Source organism: Oreochromis aureus, linkage group 3, assembly GCF_013358895.1.
Source record: "Oreochromis aureus strain Israel breed Guangdong linkage group 3, ZZ_aureus, whole genome shotgun sequence".
NCBI lineage: Eukaryota > Metazoa > Chordata > Actinopteri > Cichliformes > Cichlidae > Oreochromis > Oreochromis aureus.
The window spans coordinates 103,020,753-103,039,777 of NC_052944.1; the positions used below are offsets into that span (position 1 = coordinate 103,020,753).

At 43.1% G+C, this 19,025-nt stretch overlaps 1 protein-coding gene across 1 annotated transcript; it reads right to left on the reverse strand.

Moving 5' to 3' along the window:
* Positions 1-2,926: 2,926 nt before the first annotated feature.
* Positions 2,927-4,727, reverse strand: LOC116324242 (piggyBac transposable element-derived protein 4-like). The gene is made up of 2 exons (XM_031744810.1): positions 3,468-4,727; positions 2,927-3,358 (listed from the first exon to the last, which is right to left on the reverse strand). The coding sequence occupies exons 1-2, from the start codon at positions 4,725-4,727 to the stop codon at positions 2,927-2,929; spliced, it is 1,692 nt and encodes a 563-aa protein (XP_031600670.1).
* Positions 4,728-19,025: the final 14,298 nt, after the last annotated feature.

Genomic DNA, 19,025 nt, shown 5'->3' on the forward strand with positions numbered 1-19,025 from the left:
GAAGGCAGCGCCGGGCGAGTTACGCCACAATTTGCCAATGGATTGTAGATGCTTGGGCTAACATGTCTGCTGGCACTGTTGTTCGAGCTTTCGCAAAAGCCAGCATCATTTCCGAGGAGCCGCACGGCACGGAAAGTGACTCTGACAGTGAAGAAAGTGAACCTGGAATGTTTGATGGCGATTTAGCGCAGCTGTTCAATTCAGACACAGAGGATGAGGACTTCGATGGGTTTGATTGATGATAAAAATGTGAGTACCAAACTCAGTTTTGCTCCTGCTTTATTTTTAAATACGCACACTTATATGCTTGTGTGTTGTTGATGATGACGATTACTGGTAATAAAAATGTGAGTACCAAACTCAGTTTTGCTCCTGCTTTATTTTTAAATACGCACACTTGTATGCTTGTGTGTTGTTGATGATGACGATTACCGGTAATAGAAATGTGAGTACCAAACTCAGGTTTGCTCCCGCTTTATTTTTAAATACGCATACGGTACTTGTATGCGCCCTATAATCCAGTGCGCCTTATGTGTGTGTTAAATACAGTAATGGCACACATAACTGAGACTGCGCCTTTTAGTACGGTGCGTCTTATGGTCGTGAAAATACGGTATATGAGTGCTTGTGTATAAATACACAATACACATATGCTTTCAATTGTGTAATTTAAATGATCTAGGTAGCTCTGATTTGAAGTTCAGTTAACTCTAGAAATGTGTTTTAGAGTTTGTACGTGCTTTTTGGAGTTTTTACATGTTTTGTCTCTAGGGGCCACTGTATATATTTATATATAAACATATATAAATAAAACCACTTTTTTTAACATTAGTGATTCCTTTTGTCCATAATTTTATATTATTGTAATAATAAATTAATTAAAGCAACAAAACAACCTGAAGAGCCGGTTCGGAGCCGAAAGAGCTGGCTCTTTTTAGTGAGCCGAGCCGAAAGAGCAGGTTCTCTAAAAAGAGCCAGAAATCCCATCACTACGCCCCACTGCTATAGCATCAGCTATGCTCCTCTGTGCTAATAAGCCCTCGTGAACAGCCAGTTGGAGCGTGTGCGGGACACACGGCAGACTTGGGAGCCCTGCGTCATTCATGGCTTTAATCATGTTTTTGGCATTGTCACGAAGCACAGCATGTACTGATGTTTTATGTGTATATATATATATATTTTATGTTGTATGTATGAAATGCTCCATGTCTGGAGCATTTCCTGAAACACATGCACTATAGCCTGGCTGGTGTGCGAGCTGCAGAATTGTTTGGCATGTAATATGGCTCGTTGCGGTGTGAAACTCGTCTATCCACTGGGAGGTTAGGCTAATTAGCGACACGGGGCTAACACTGCTTGTCCAAATATCCATGGTGAAACTAAACGCACAGGAGGCTTGCAGTATGCTGTGGATATGTTTTTTCACGGACTCGTGTAGTTTAGGCAACTCCGTGTCAGTCATGTAGTGGCGGCTTGGGGCATCATATCTGGGCTCCAGAACATGTAGGAGACGCAGGAATCCAACATTTTCTACCTCCGAGAGTGGCTGGTCACTCAATGCAATGTACTCGATAATTACCTGTGTTATTTTCACAGCACGTGGATTGTCTCTGGACATTTTCTCTCCTCTTGCAAGAGTTTGCTGCAGCTCTGAGCTGCAGCCGGGGCCTGGGGGCAGGAACTCGGCGCCTGTGATTAACCCCTTACACGCCGCTCAAACATAGACATTTCTCAGACCGTGGTATCGGTCTCCGGTATCGGGGGACTTTTAACGAGTACGAGTACTTTAGAAAATGTGGTATCGAGGCCGATACCCAATACCGGTATCGGTGCATCCCTATTATTAATGTTAAGGTTCAGTTTGTATACAATTACAATAGGTTACCATTGTCCTGCAATGAGTTGTTTTTTTTACCTTTTTAATTTCAAGACATTTAGGATGCTTTACTTTTTATTAAAGTGTTCTTCAACACTAGTATCTGTACTTCTGCTTAAATAAATATTGTGTGTACTTTTACCACCTGTGCTGATAGCTATGCATTGTTAAATGGTCCTAGAAAAATGCACACACTAATGGTCCTAAGGGCACAAAACGGCCAGGCCCCAAAAAGTGCTATAAAATTATTATTTATTCATATTTTTTTCCACTTTAAATTGGTCAGTCTTTTAAAACTACTTCTCCCTGAAATATTCATATAAAGTTTTAATTATATTTTCGTTGTTTTAACCCTTTAAATCCCAGTTTAATTACATGAGCGCCCTGTTTTTTTAGCCCCAAAAAAGAAAAAAATTAAATATTTTCAAAAAAACCCATTTGAAGTAATATTCGATTGTTATTATAATTAGGCCTTTGGATGGACCAAAGATTGGCACCAACATTCATTTTGATCCCCTTTTATTTTTTTTGCAGGAGCCCATTTCAAAAAATGCACACACTATCGGTCCTAAGGGCACAAAACGGCCACGCCCCAAAAAGTGCTATAAAATTATTATTTATTCATATTTTTTTCCACTTTAAATTGGTCAGTCTTTTAAAACTACTTCTCCCTGAAATATTCATATAAAGTTTTAATTATATTTTCGTTGTTTTAACCCTTTAAATTCCAGTTTAATTACACCAACATTCATTCTGATCAGTTACTATTTTTTTCCTAGGAGCACAGTAAATGTAATATATTGGTAACTTCTTGCTTATGCTAAATGCTTATTACCATTTATTATTTACTTATTGCTTATTATCACTAAATGCTATTACCATGTTGTGTTCTAAAATAAAATAAAAATAAAAAATACAACATCACTTTGAACCAGAAAACATTTATTTTACAACTTCAGAACAATGAACACTGTTTGGAATGGGGAAAGGTATGAGAGAGATGAGATATGAGAAAGAGAGAGAGAAGGGGGGAGGGGGGGGGAGCCCTGCTCAGGTGGAGCAGTTGCTGCAAATGGTCAGGGTGTGGTCCTTACATACTTCATTTCCACATTTGCAGCAGGTGGTGACGACTCTTCGTCTTTTTATTGAGCAAAGGTCGCATTGCCTCCTGGCCTTCGCTCTGGGGGCTGCAGAGGGGGCTGCAGAGGGGTCTGAAGCAGCAGCATACTGGGCATGTCTCACAAGCTCCGCTGTGAGTGATGGGCGAGGAAGGCGCTCTCTCCTTGCCATGTGAGGTTTCACTAAAGCTTCCCCCACCTCCTCGATGTAAAGCCTCCTCCTATGTGATTTGGACTGCTTCCAGGCTGGATCGACTGCGGTCCACAGGACGAAACCGTTATAAAGGGAGACGTCAATCATATGATGGAACAGAGCTAATGGCCACCGCCTCGTTCGCCTCCTGCAGGAGTAGGCGCACACAGCCTGATAAAAACAAAACAAAACAAAACATTAAACCTATGTATATTTTACACAAGAATATATGAGCAAGAATGAATAAATTCGTGCGCAACTGATGCGTAATGACACTTACCTGATCAAGTCTGTCGACCCCTCCTTTGGATTTGTTGTAGTCCATTATAATTTGAGGCTTTCTTTTGGCGTCATCGCTCACGCTTGGGGTGCGGTGTTTCGTGCTCAATAAGAGCACATTTTTGCCGTGGCGGGGCACGTAAGACACGGCCGTGTGGGTCATCCTGAAAGCGAAAACGGAGGAAAACACCTCCCTCCCCCTTGTCTGAAGGAGCTGCGGCGGAAGCTCTGGTTTATTTTTTCTGATGGTTCCAACCAGGGTCATTTTTCTTTTGAGTAGTTCTTCTGACAGAGGAATCGATGTGAAGAAGTTGTCACATGTGACAGCGTGTCCCTGGAGCCCCTCTGTCAGCTCCAAAACGACCCGCATTCCCTGGTTGACTTCAGGGCGTTCGCCAGCTGCTTTGCCTGTGTACAGCTGGACTCTCCAGGCGTATGCCGTATCGACGTCGCAGGCTGCCCATATTTTCAGCCCGTACTTCCCTGGCTTCTTGGGCATGTATTGTCTGAACCCGCACCTCCCTCTGAACGGGACTAGTTGCTCGTCCACACATATTTCCCTGCCCGGGCAGAACATCATTTCTAGGCGGTGGGTCCACATATCCCAGATGTGACGAATGGGAGCCAGTTTGTCACAACGACGTCTCGGTCTCGAAAGTTTGTCATCAAACCGCAGAGCCCTGCTAATGTGGTGAAATCTTTTTTCTGACATGGTAGCCCGAAATACCATGCGGCCAGATTTCTCATTCCACAGACTGAGCGTGGACTCGTGCTTGGACCGGTAAACTCCTGCCAGGATCAGTAGCCCCACATAAGCCCGGAGCTCGTCACTGTCCACGTCTTTCCAATTCGCGATCGTACGCCTCCCCTGGAGATTGGTCTTGGACACAATATGCAGCATGATTTCATCCGTGACAAAGAGTAAAAAGCTGGATAGCGGGTCACAGATCCGAGCGGTGGCGTAATGCGTAGGTCCAGTGTTCCCAATAGCGGCTGGAACATAACGCAGCGTCTCGGCGTTTGTGGGATTCCACGTTAATCCATTTTTACCAATCCACCCCGCTGGTGCTTCCTCCATGTCTCCGCTCTCAATTTCAGAAGAGTCGGCTCCGCGTGAGTCGGAACCGGACTCCTCCGTTTCCTCCCCCGTTGAAATCTCCGCGTCATCCCCAGAGTCCTCTGCGGATGACAAGGAGCTATCCTCGGACTCGGGATCCATGACCATTCTCAGCGCTTCTTCAGTGTTGTAATGACTTGCCATTGTGAAAAAGACTGCTCCTGCGCTAGAGCTCATATTTATAACCACGGCAGATGCGTAAACAACCCGCGCTTGCAGACAAAAGAGTCTTTGGTTCTTAGTTTTACATTTGATTTGTTTGTATTGCAGTGTGGACATCAAAGGAGAAAAAACGTTTGAAATCAGACGCACACTCTTATTCTAAGGTTAGACACACACTCCTTTATTTATTTTTTTTAGACACACACACATTGGTAGTGACCCACACTCATCATTTGAGCTGAAAAACACTGCTGTAAATGTGGGATTTTCAAACAGGCGTTAAATGTGAAAAAAGGGCGCCACCTGGTGGACAAATAAAAAAATTACAATTTTAAGGCCCGGACTCCAAAATGTCACCAAAGCTTGGAGGATGCGAGTACAATTAGTTGTAATGATCGTGGAAGGAAAAATAGCGTTTATAATGGGTTTCAATGGGGCACAAATCGACCACTAGGACCGATAGTGTAAGTTTTTTTGTAGCTTAGCCACTGAAGCTAATTTAAGGAAGTCAGACTTGAATTTTGAAATAAAATTATAACAAACTTTTTTTTAGAGAATTTGGCTATATTCCATTCAACACAGTGCAAATGGCTTGGAACTGAAAAACCAAAAAGCCACAAAACGACCCTAGGACCATTAGAGGGAGGTCTAAGGAGCTTGGAAAGAAAAGTGTCTGGATTTCTTTGAGTTGCTTGAAATGTTCCACCTCTCATCCGAGAAGATTCTTCAGTTCTAAGGGTCAAAATCTGGAGAGTCCCAAAATTTAAACATAGTGGGAGTATCCCCCGCCCCACCAGTGAGGGACAAAGGACCCCCTGATGATCCTCTACCTCAGTGGTTCCCAAACTTTTTTTGCTAGGCCCCCCTTTGTTTTACAATAAAAATGTCCCCCCCCCCCCCTCACGTGCACACACGCACACATCCTCCAACCACACACACCCATATTTTGCTCCATTGCGGTTTATTTCACACCTAAAACATTTAGTAAACAATTAAGCAAATACAAGTAATCTGCAATAAATTACAGGTAGTAATGAAATAAACTACCAACTCTTTTACACTCCGTCCGCACCTACACGGGTATTTTTGAAAATGCAGTTGTTTCGTCCACACGTAAACGGTGTTTCGAATCACCGAAAACTGAGATTTTTTTAAAACTTCTTTTTTGCGTTTACGTGTGGACGAGGAATACAGAGTTCGTCACGCAACATCAAAGGTATGTGCCTTTTTTCACGTCACGCTGTTCGCCACATATACATGAGATGAATTGCAGAATGGCAGATCGAGACAAAATACTGTTAATCTGACTATCTGCAGGTTTTACACGCTTACATACACATGCAGTTACTATCCCTCCATTTACAAAGGCAGAGGCGTCACGATGTTATTATTTTACGTGTAGTTGGTTTTTTTCCTGTGTAATAATATTCAACATTGCTATCATTACATTTTTCAAGAAATGCCTCTCTGTGCAAAATAGGTTTGAAAACATAAACAGCTGTGGGATCCTGTTTGATGAACCAAGATGGCGGCGCGTGAACAACGCGAGGCTCAGTGTCTCTCCAGAATCTGCTATTTAGCGGTTTTTTATCTACTTTTAACCGGATTATTCATCCAGAATTGCTGTGCGTTGCTGACCTACAGCAGACAAGAGATTCTGGACATCTGGACTCATAACTCAGTTTTATCGCCGATCTCCGACTCATCCCAGAGATCTCCAGAACACCGGAGGCTGCCCACTTCCCCGGCCGGGCGGAAGTGCACGCCAGACGGCGCCGAGAACGTAAACAAAGGCGAGGTAGGCGCGGAGGGCTACGGGCTAAGCTAAAGCTAACACCACATCGGCTGCCTTTACCCAGTATTTTCCTCGCCAATGTCCGTTCTCTGGCAAACAAAATGGATGAGATACGGCTCTCCATCACTAACAACAGACGGATTATGGACTCAAATGTCATGTTTTTCACCGAAACATGGTTGAACAACAGCTGCCCGGACAATGCTATCGAGTTAGCAGGACGCCACACACACCGAGCCGACAGGCTAGCAGATGACTCCGGCAAGACCAGAGGTGGAGGTTTGTGCATTTATATTAACAATGCTTGGTGCATGAACTCCACTACTACTGAGAGTCACTGCTCACCTAATGCGGAGTTTTTAATGGTCAAATGCAGACCTTATTATCTCCCCAGAGAACTCACTTGATCATACTCACTGCAGTATATATCCCCCAACGCTAATGCTAGGTTGGCCATGAAAGAACTTTCTGCAGCCATTAACAAACACCAGGATAAACACCCCGAGGCTGCTTTTATTGTTGCTGGCGACTTCAACCACACCAACTTAAAGACAGTCCTCCCCAGATTCCACCAACATGTCTCCTGCCACACCAGAGGAGACAAGACTTTAGACCATGTTTATTCCAACTTGGCTGGAGCCTACAAAGCAACACCCTCCCCCACATTGGACAATCGGACCATCTCTCCTGTTCCTCACACCTAGGTATTCACCACTCATCCAACGTGTGAAACCTGCTGTGAGGACAATTAAAGTGTGGCCAGAGGGGACAGACGCAGTGCTCCAGGACAGATTTAAAAACACAGACTGGAATATGTTCACCCACACAGACCTGGACCAGTACGCCTCATCTGTACTGGATTACATCTCCGAAACCACAAACAGTGTCACCACCCAGAAACGGATCACCATGTACCCCAACCAGAAGCCTTGGATGAACCGGGATGTTCGTCTCCTCCTGAAGGCCCGCAACACCGCCTTTAGGTCAGGAGATGCACACGCCTACAGTACAGCCAGGGCTAATCTAAAGAAAGGCATCAAAAAAGCCAAACATCATTACAAAAAGAAGGTAGAAGAACACTTCTCCAACTCCAGCCCCCGACGCATGTGGCAAGGACTCCAGACCATTACAGACTACAGGACCACCAAACCCTCCCCCACATCCTCTGATGCCTCCTTCCTCAACGAGCTCAACAACTTTTATGCTCGTTTTGAGCGAGGGAACCCCACAACCACAACAATAACAGACATGACGCCAGACCACCAACCTCTGACTCTCTCCCCACCGATGTAGGAGCGGTGCTGAGCAGGATCAATGTCCACAAGGCTGCAGGTCCTGATGGTATCCCAGGCGTGTTCTCAGAGCATGTTCTGGGGAGCTTGCAGGAGTGCTCACAGACATATTCAACCTGTCCTTGGCCCACGCTGTGGTACCGACCTGCTTCAAATCCACCTCCATCGTCCCGATACCCAAAAACTCCAACCCATCTTGCCTCAATGACTACCGCCCAGTAGCCCTCACCCCCATCATCACTAAGTGCTTAGAGCAGCTGGTCTTAGCACACTTCAAATCCTGTCTCCCCCCCACCCTGGATCCCCACCAATTTGCATACCGCCAGAACAGGAGCACAGAGGATGCAGTCTCCATCGCACTGCACTCTGTCCTCTCACACCTGGACAACAACAACACCTACGCCAGAATGCTGTTTATAGACTTCAGTTCAGCATTCAACACAATCCACCCTCACAACAACTCATCAGGAAACTGACAGACCTGGGCATCAGTTCCCTCATCTGCAAATGGTTACTGGACTTCCTGACCAACCGCTCCCAACATGTCCGACTGGATAACCGCTGCTCATCAACAATCACAATGAACACCGGTGTACCACAGGGCTGTGTGATGAGCCCTTTCCTCTACTCCCTCTTCACCCACGACTGCAGACCTGCTGATGGTTCCAACACCATCATTAAGTTTGCAGAAGACACCACGGTGATTGGCCTCATCAGCGACAACGACGAGGCCGCCTACAGGGAGGAGGTGGATCGTCTGGCTGAGTGGTGCGACACAAACAACCTGCTGCTTAACACCGAGAAGACTAAGGAGCTCATCGTGGACTACAGGAGGAATGCTGACCCACATCCACCCATCCACATTAAGGGGACGGCTGTGGAGCGTGTGAGCAGCTTCAAGTTCCTGGGAGTCCACATCTCCGAGATCTCACCTGGACGACCAACTGCTCCAAGCTGGTCAAGAAGGCTCACCAGCGCCTCTTCTTCTTGAGGACTCTGAGGAAGAACCACCTGTCCTCAGACATCCTGGTGAACTTCTACCACTGCACCATTGAGAGCATCCTGACCAACTGTATAACAGTCTGGTACGGGAACTGCTCTGCCTCGGACCGGAAGGCGTTGCAGAGGGTCGTGAAAACTGCCCAGCGCATCGCCGGAGCACCACTTCCTGCCATAAAGGACATCTACAGGAAGCGGTGTCTGAAAAGGGCTGGGAAAATCATCAGAGACCCCAGTCACCCATCACATAGACTCTTCACCCTCCTGCCCTCTGGGAGGCGCTACAGGAGCCTCCGGACTAAGACCACCAGGTACCGGAACAGCTTCTTCCCCACAGCTGTCAGACTCCTGAACTCTGCCTCCTGACATCTGACCCACGTTAAACTCATGGACTGAACATACACACACCCACAACCACTAGCACTTTACCACTATCACAATTATCCTAACTGCACTACTGTATAGTTCTGTGTAGATAATCATTCTGTACATACGATAATTTTTAATCCCACAACTGTTTATAACTTACATAGTTCACATTCTGTATAACTGTATATCTCAGATCTCTGTATAGTTTTTATTTCATATTTATATCCTGTTCATAGCCTGTACATAGCTTGTACTCTGAAGCGAGATCGATCAACTGTAGACCAGACAACAAACGACGGAGGCTCCAGAAAAGTGCAATCAAACGATGAGTTTATTGACAACGGAGAACAACCGTCAGCATATGGCTTATTTGCTCTGACAAAAATACACTGGGTTCTGGTTTTATAGCATAGAGGATCACACCCCCACATACACGTCAATACAGGTCAAAAATACATTATGTACAGTCATTGTTTACAGACAAGGGTACATCTTGTACATCTCTAATAACTATGAACAGACATATAACTTCTCTTTTTGATAACACCTTCCTTTTAAGGTAATAACTTCAAGCTTCAGGGCCTCTAAGGGCTAATAATGGACCCTCGTCCTCAATCACTAAGTAGACTGAATTGGCGCAGGTCTCAAATAAGAAGCAGAAGACACTTGGGCCTTCGCTCAGGCCTGCTACTAGATTTATGTGTATTGTAAGCATGCATGCAATTAACCTGCTATGTTCTCATCTTCCCTCAACATGTATCACCTGGACACTCTCACCAGTGAAGCTTAAAACCCTCTTGGATAGAACATCAACTCTAAACAAGCACAGATATGCAATGTGTATAGAATGAACTCAACCTGTGAATAGAATGAATGTGATGACAAACATATTCAATGCAATATGAACCCTGTAAACAATATTACTGATAAAATAATACTGTAGAACATGTTATTAATGCATTTATCATAAGGCAGATTATATGGCAGCAATAAAAGAATCTCTAAATCCCAACATTCCCTCTTTTGACATTCCAACAAGGAATGTCACCACACTTCGTGTTGTATCACTCCCTGCCCCACTCTATGGGTTCTAAGTTCATCTGGTAGATGCCCTCAACCCAGCCAGGGTTAGGAACCCTCGCCATTACTTTTACCAACAATCCTCTGACACAAGGAATGATACAACAACTAGCGATGACCAGTATTCCCAAAAATACAGTCAAAGAAAACATCACTGACATAGCCACACCTTTCCATTGTCCAAACACAGATGTCATCCAGGACGCCAGCAGATTTTCGATACCTGAGTGTTCATGCATAGTTTTAGACAAAGTTTTCAAGCCCTCCAGAGCTCGGGTTACTGAGCCATCTGGGGCAGTATTATTAGGGATAAAAGTGCAGCACATGTCTCCAAACATGGCGCACACGCCCTCTCTCATGTTAAGGGCCATTCGATTTCCCATCAGCAAACTCGGACCCAATTGTTCTGCGAACCCCATTATGGCATCCCTGGTTAGGTTAGAGAGTCTCAGCAGATTGCAATGAACATAGTTAATGCGATCAACATTCTTATTAGGTGTCACCCAAAGAAATATACTTTCAAATCCTACCACTATCGGATTTACCAGCTTGTACTCATCTGGAACTCTCCTGGGCACTCCAATAGAGTCTATCCAGGTCGGAGAGTTTAACCCAGGGTCATATGCATGGGTACCCTGGGTCCCTCTTTTGGCCAAAATATGTCTCTTACCTCTGGTGGCTAAGGTACGTGTGTTGTGTTGTGGAATAGCCTTTAATACATGTTGTTCTCTAGCATTTTGAGCCACCCAATCAAGCCAGAGGTTACTGTCCTTGAAACCGGTGGCACGCTCAATCAAATCCTTAGGCTTCAGTCTAGAGTAATCTGTTGTCAGAAGTAATCTCTCTTTTGGCTCCTGTTCCTTTTGAGCTACTGTTCCCGAAGTTACCATCTGATCAGTCAGAATGGTGATTAAGCTTTCTCATGCGGCTTAGACTTTGCATCAACTAAATTTACCCTAAGCATATCATGGGGTCATTGCAGACCCGTTACACATCATACGCCTCCAGCTACTACTAGCTCCTGTACACTTAATGACGCCACACAAATCAAACGTGAATGAGCTGGTAGACCCTTTAACATAATTCAACTCTATGCCATTATTCATGCTGAGACACTCATCACCTTTACCTGACACCTCGTGCTTTTGTCTTTTTTACCGATCCCGTTTTGGCAACTACAGTCTCAGGAAGTGCTGGGCTGGACTGGCCTCCGTGTTCAGACAAGTGGTCCGGAGTGCCCTGCAAAATATAGACAATAAACAACACAGCCATAGTTAATATCATTGCATACAATAAACATGTAGTTGTAAGGAACATTTTAATCAGTTTTCTCATTACGTGTCTCTGATTCGTGTGTTTGCATTATGTTATATAAACTTTGTATCCTGGAATGAAACTCCCCTGCTTTTGTGGAGTCCTCAACTGGTCACCGCTCCTTTCTGCTGGCGTGGCGACCTTCTGCGCTGCTCTTCTCTCCTCTCTTCGGCCTCCCAGGTAGACTACTGGTTGGCCCGTTGCACAGGTGAGAGGATTTATTTTGCCTCTGCTCGTTACCACCTGTGTTGGGTGTAGAGGGGTTATCCTCTACCAACCTCTCATGTGCTGGTACACACTGCGACCAATGATACCAGGTATCGCCTTTCCCTTTTAGTTGAACTGCTGTAGTTGTTCTGGCAACGACCTCGTAAGGACCCATCCAGCGTGGCTCCTTCCACTTCTGGAGGTCCTCGTGGGCTCAAATTCAGTTCCTTGTTTGCAGCATAGCCTGCTTTCGATCCTTCTTCATCACGATGACAGCAGCCATCTATGAACCAATCCTCAGCTCCAGGGATAGGTTCTGCTTTTAAATCTTCCCTGACTTTCCCTTCAACTTCTGCTTTCTTAGTACAATCATGAGGTTCTCCTGATCCCATTAAATCTGCCATATTGATTCCTTCATGTGTAAATGTCAGATTTGGAGCATCTAAAACTTCACTCAGTCTCTGTTGTGCTAATGATGTCATAGTTGAACGCCTGCGAGTTCACATATGCCACCACACTATGTGTAGTCAGAACTTTTAGTGGGTGTTCTCTCACTACATGTGCTGTTTTCTATATTATTTTGGCAACCCCTGCTGCATGCTGTGCGCATCTAGGGTGCCTTGCTTCTGTTGGACTCCACCTTATGCTGACATACATAAGTACCTGTCTTTCTTTATTCAATCATCTTCCAGGGGTGAGAGACCTAATATTTAATAATCCACATTTCACTGTTTTATTCTTCGGTTCAGATGTGGATTCTGTATTGTTCATGCTTTGTTACTATTGATGTTTAAGTTGTTTATTGCTAGATTTGGTTTGTTGTTGTCTGTTTGGGAGCTGACATAGTCTCTATGGATAAGGGTCTTTGGCAGGGTAGCATCAGGAGAGAAGCTCCAGAGAGGCATGTTCCCTGTTAAAGCTAAAATATAACAAAAGAGATTATGCTAAACAAACAAAACCCTTCAATTCCCCAACCCTATCTGTCTCCTCAACGGGTTGTATGTTTTCAATGTTTCCTTATTATTTTGTCATAAAAATAAATCAAACAAATAACTTAAGCTGTGTGATAGCACCTTGCGTTTACGCCAGGCTTTGAGCTGCCCTAAATCTACTTGCTACACCCCCTTTTCACCTAGTTTAATTTTTTTCAATCCTAGTTTAAACTATTCCTGACTTCCCTCAGTGCACACTGTAAAGTGTAAAAGATACAATTAGCTTTCTCCTGGTAAAAGGTCCTACATTATTTTCTCAACCTTTGGAAACATCCTCTATCGAGTTAACCCATTTCATTTTTCAAACTTAGGCCTGATTTCTTCGCCCCCTTTAACGGGTAGCGCATATCCGGTCTGAACACTGTGTTTGGGCAATTTACGAATTGTTGCAGGATTTCTATGTTATGTAAATTTCCTCTCATCCCTTTTATGCCTCCATTATAACCTATGTCTAACAAGCTTTTGATCTTCTTTGTAATATAAACAACTAGGTGTATTTGTGCTCTGTTTTTCTCCTTTCTCTGGTTGGTTCCATTCGATCTCAGGCTTCGAGGATTCTCGCCCCCCTGTAGTCGCTGTGGTCCTGAAATCTTCTCCTGTAAAGAATAGAAAACAAAAAGCCTCTCTCTGCTACACCTCACTAATCTACTGTGTTCATCTAAGGTTCCTTTAATCATTCAAAGTTGTTTCACCATATCATGTTCTGGGCTTTATCCTTTTTATTAACTTTACTTAATCTCCATGCCCTTCATGTGTGTGAGCAACACTTTTAGTTTTATTAAACACGCCCAGGGTAAGATATAAACCATCACCATCTGAGCATAGAAACAGATCAAAAAGAACATGAAAATAACAATTTCTGCCTCAATTTTACCATATCTAAATTATCAAAAACCCCAAACGTCATAAAACGATCCTAAAACCCCTTTCAAATTAAACCTTAAATCCTGTAACTCCCCCCTTTTGTGACACATCCCATGTGTTACAAACAAACTCAAAATCCTTCACTCGAGCTTAGGAGATTAAAAGAAAAAGGTTAGTCATATCATATTAGGCATACATGCTCCGGCCCTTCAAACCTGTGTTTAAGGAATGAAATCAAATTAATCATTATGTCAGATCTTTTCTTGGCTCCATCCCCAGCCTGCATCCTTGGAACCTCCTAGAAACAAAAACCTGTATGTTAACCAGAACTTCACATTTCCTACTCAGTTTTTCCCCACTTATGATCCAACCTGTGTTATAAGAAAGGAAACTTAAAACAGAACAGTTATCAGTCATGTGTCCAACCTTAGTCCAGTCTTTATCTCAGTGTCCAGTCGGTCCAACCTATGGTCTGCCTCGTCCGTCCAGTCACCATCCATTTACACACATTCACTCACATGCATTAACATCAGGTCTTGCTGATAGTGTGGACTCCCTCGCAAATACTCAGAGTCTTCACTCTCAGCAACATGCGCTCATTCATTTGTTTTATTTTGTTTTTAGGAAAATAGTTCTTTCTGCTTTTGGACTGGATTGGCTCGCGGCAATCCTTTTAGACAGAGACTTAGCCTTCTCCTCTGGCCATTGTAATCTGGAAAAGGTCACAGTATCTTGGTTGTCCTGAGACTTTTGTCAGCGCTGTTATTCACTCTTTTGCAGGCCTGCTTAGAACAAAAATGAGAAAAAGAGAGCTGATTATTAGCTCATCAAAACACAAAACAAAATCACCTGACAGGTTTTTCTAAGTGCAGTTACAAAAATGATGGACCCCCTTAGACATGTGCATGTTTGATAAAACTCCCTCTATTAAAATAAGAAAACAACACAAATCTAACCGATAGAAGTAACCCATCACTACAACAACAACCTCAACAATCTTAAACACAGAACATTTTGCCACAAGTTCTTCAGGGTCCTGACACTCTCAGGTCAACTAACATCACCTCACCTGCTCAATACACAGAAAATCTCGTTAAACACCACACAACTTGCACACCATCAACACTAAATTCTAAATTTTCTCTTCTGAAAACTTACTACGCACTAAGCGAGTTGGACAACATGATAAACAGACTCCTATGCTAAACCTGCTATCTGATCTTCATGAGCTCTTTTTATTCAAAGGTTAACGCATTTTCTATTTGTGTGTGTGATTGTGTATATGTTTCTTTTCGTGGTTTTTTCAGACTCCCTCACAAGGTTCCACTTAAACAGTCAGTTTTTCTCTTTCCCAAATTTGATCTCCCTCCTTAAATAACAACATTCCTTGTCCTCAGCCAGAAGTTAGAGCTTGATTTTCAGGTTCAGGGAACAATTCACCCTGAAAGACAGTGAGTGTCTCCCCTCTTTGGCTCATCACTCGTCATTGTTAATGACATTTCCCCCTCTGCCCCAGCGGCTTTATCCTTGAAGTCCCGTCTCCTACAGTGAGTCCAAGCTCACTTAGGGACCTAGGTTCAAGCAATCGTGACTGCGCCTTGCCTTAGGTTGTCCCAGGGTTTCGAGGTGGGATCTTACCCGTCATGGCCTGTCCAGCCTTCCATGCTTCACCTGATACGGGGGCCAAGTGGGCACGGGTGCTATGAGGGGAGGGGACACACTGACTCTGGAAATCAAAGGAGTGTAAGCTGCTTTCTTCATTTCATCAGTATATTAAGCTATCTCACTTCTTGATTATTCCCAACATTTCACCTGTAACAATTTGTGTACGTGTGTTTTTTATTCATTAATGTAATTGTTAGTTCATGTATTTATTTTCTCAGTCTTTCTTTTTCTAAAACATGTAATTAATATATTTTATTACTTTTTCTTAAGACATTCAGTCTCTAATTCCTCTGTTTTCATGCTGCAACGTCTCTCCCCAGCTATAATCAGACTTCCTGTTTGACGCACACACACTCTCTCAGGCCTCCTCTATTCACGCACTCTCCTATGAGTTATTATTACTTATTTATTATTTTGTACAAATCACACAGAATCATTCAAATCAAGTACTCACAACATTCACACACTTAGGAGCCTCAAAATACGCTTTCCTAAGAGTATTTTATCAAACATGCTTGCTTAGAATCAGAAAGAGCAAGTAGACAACACTCAGTGCGTCTGTCCTCTTAAAAGAAGAGAAATAAACACATATGGGACAATTCTCCCATTTTAGACAAAATGTGACCTTAAATGTCCGTTTCTAAGTCATGTTCTTCTCTACACACGACTCTTGGCCTCCAGGGCATAAAACTTTGAGCATAATCTTTTACTTTACCAGGACTAGTACTTTACCAGAACCCTCATACGTGCAATAAGACTGCTATATGTGCAATTCTTTCTTTGACAAGGTTGTATTTTGTATTTTCTTACTCAGCTGTATATAGTATTGGTATTCTATTTCATTCTATTGTATATATTATTTTATTCTACTTTATTTTATTACATTCCAGTGTTTTCTAATTTCTGCTGCATAACTTTGCACTTTTGCTTTAACAAACCAAATTTCCCAGCTGTGGGACTAATAAAAGTCATCTTTATCTTTAACTAGCCCTAACCTAAATCCTGTCTCATCCACTGCTGAAATTCTAGTTCAATGCACACATGTTGCAGTTTAAAATTAAAAGAGGAAGTAACTCACACCCAAGAACTGTGTGTGTGTGTGTTAATGTCTATGTCCCTTTAAATGAAAAAAGGTGAACACATGTGGTGAGTTTTCCTCAATTTACACAAAATATGACATTAAATATCCTTTTCTAATTCCTGTTCTTCTTTAAACACCATGAATGACCTCCAGGTCATAACCTTTGGACTTATAACTCTGATATAAGTCCACACAGCGCACCAAGGACAGAGAAAATTCAACCTCAGTGCTTCAGAATTCTCCTCAAAATTCAGAAACTGTTTCTGTCATTTATCTCCCAAGAACTTCATCATATGGACCTCGCCGGGTCCAGTAATCTTCAACACACGTATCTCACTGCAGCCAGTGAAGATTTAAAAACAGTTTATTGTCTCAGTTTACCCAGTATTAACTTATCAGGTGGACCGCAGCCGATCCATACATCTCAACACAATCGTGTGTTGACATTTACACAACTTATTCTTTACTTGTATCACAACACATCTAGTAATATCATCAGAATTACTTCAACATGGTAAACATTGATTTTCCTTTAAAATCAACTTACCATTAAAACTCAAGATCACAGCTGACTCGATTCTCTGAAATCCTGAGTCAGTTAAAACACCTGCTGCTCAACTCACGGTGTTCTTTTCTCGGACCCCTTCGTCCGAGCTCACTCTTTACCCGGCATCTCCCCAGATTGTTACGAGATCTTCATAAACCCAAAAGTAAGCATATTATTTCCCTAATCAAAAGTGAAGCCGTTCCTCACACAGTAATTCTTCATCCAACAGCCTTTGTGTTTTGAAACCAAAAAGAGGAAGGAACAGCGCCCAATTTTAAACTGTGCATGTTGTCACTGAACAACACACACACACACAGACACAGACCCAGGGCAATTCTTCCTGGATCATTTATCAACGTTTGAACAAACACAGTCCGCATTGATTATTTTCTGGACCTCAGCAGATCCACCAAAATTCATATAAATATATCAGCCATTAACCAATTTATTTCTTTTCCTCAGACCACGCCGGATCTGTTAATATCAACAACGCTGCACACTCAGAATTGTGCAGCTGATTCTTCCCATCAGACCGCGCGCGGATCTGTTACTTCAGCACAATAAACACTGATTTTCCTTCAAAATCAGTTTACCAAAAGCCACAAAACCATTTCTGACTCGATTTTCTGAACTTCTGTGTCACTTAAACATCCTGACAGCACCAGGTGTTTTCTGTTGGACTTCCTCGTCCGAACTTAATCCTTTTACTTACAAATAAGCGTCTCCCAAAATGATCCTCTTGATCATTAGCTATTCACCGAGCCCACAACTCTCGGCAACACCACCTGACATATGCCCACGCGGAGCTCCTCTTTGAAGTCTCAAAGAGGTACAGGATTCTCAATCCCGTGAGTTTGACACTTATTAAACCATAAGCTGACCAATAACTCTTATACTCTTCTTTATTCTTAAACATGCATTGGTCTCTTTTTTCTCTTTTACCATGAAATACCATATAACCTTTTAACTCAGTACTGTCTGTTTCTCAAAGTTTCATTATCCTTGCTTCAAAGCTTCTCATTACTTCCAAGTTACTCATTCATTACTTCAACGTTTTACTTTATTCTCGAGAATTCAGTTTTACCCTACTGCGCCAATTTAGTAGTTAAGATCATCTACTCAGCGAACAGATAATTTAGAATTCACCCAATTTGCACAAATTTGCTTATTGAACAGGTTTGTGCGTACCTTTTAATTTTTAGACCGGTCTCCTGTTCGCCTCATATCAGATCCAACCTTCGGCCACATTAGTTCTCTCTGATCTAATCTAGAAACTTCACGGTCTGCCGTACACAGAATCTCTTTTCCCTTTTCTTTGACAAGAGATACTCAAAAATTCTGCAAATTCTCTCCACTCAGGAGGAGGCTCACAGCTTTATTCTTACTCTGTTTCTGGTTGGATTAAAATAACTCTTATATTAGAATCACCCTGTCCAGTGATACTGTATTTCAAAATCACCAAAGGCACGCTCACAAAACAGGAAAATGCTTCAGCAGCCTTAATGGGATCCCCGTGGGCCTCTCACTGTCTATTTCCAAGCACCTATAATGAAACAACGGCACAATGAGCATGCCCTTTATCCACCCCTCATTTAATCAATGTATCTATTCTTTGTTAAAATTAAAAGGGGAAGTCACCCAAATTTTAACTGCGCACTTTTCCCCAGCAAAAAAGAACGGAAAAAGAGACTTTTACAGCCTCTCTCACACACAGCCTGCAGCCGCCTGGCACTTAAATCATTTCAGACAGTTTCTTACGTCACGGTTTCCAGCTGTATGAGTGGGTCCCTACGACCGGATATACACACCGCTGCTCGTCTTTAAGAGACGTCAACAGGTCTGCAAATTCTCCAGGAATATCAACAAAACACAGCTTTTCTTGGCCCACGGTGGTCCACAAATTTTTCACTGACCACGGCGGGTCCGCAAATTTTCACTGACCACAGCGGGTCCACAAATGCATAGGTAATACTTTTTAATCGTCTCTCATAGCTCACAGTATTTATTCTCAGAGTTACTTCAACACAACAGACCTTAGTTTCACTTTACTGCTCGGCTGGCTTTACTGCAAAACC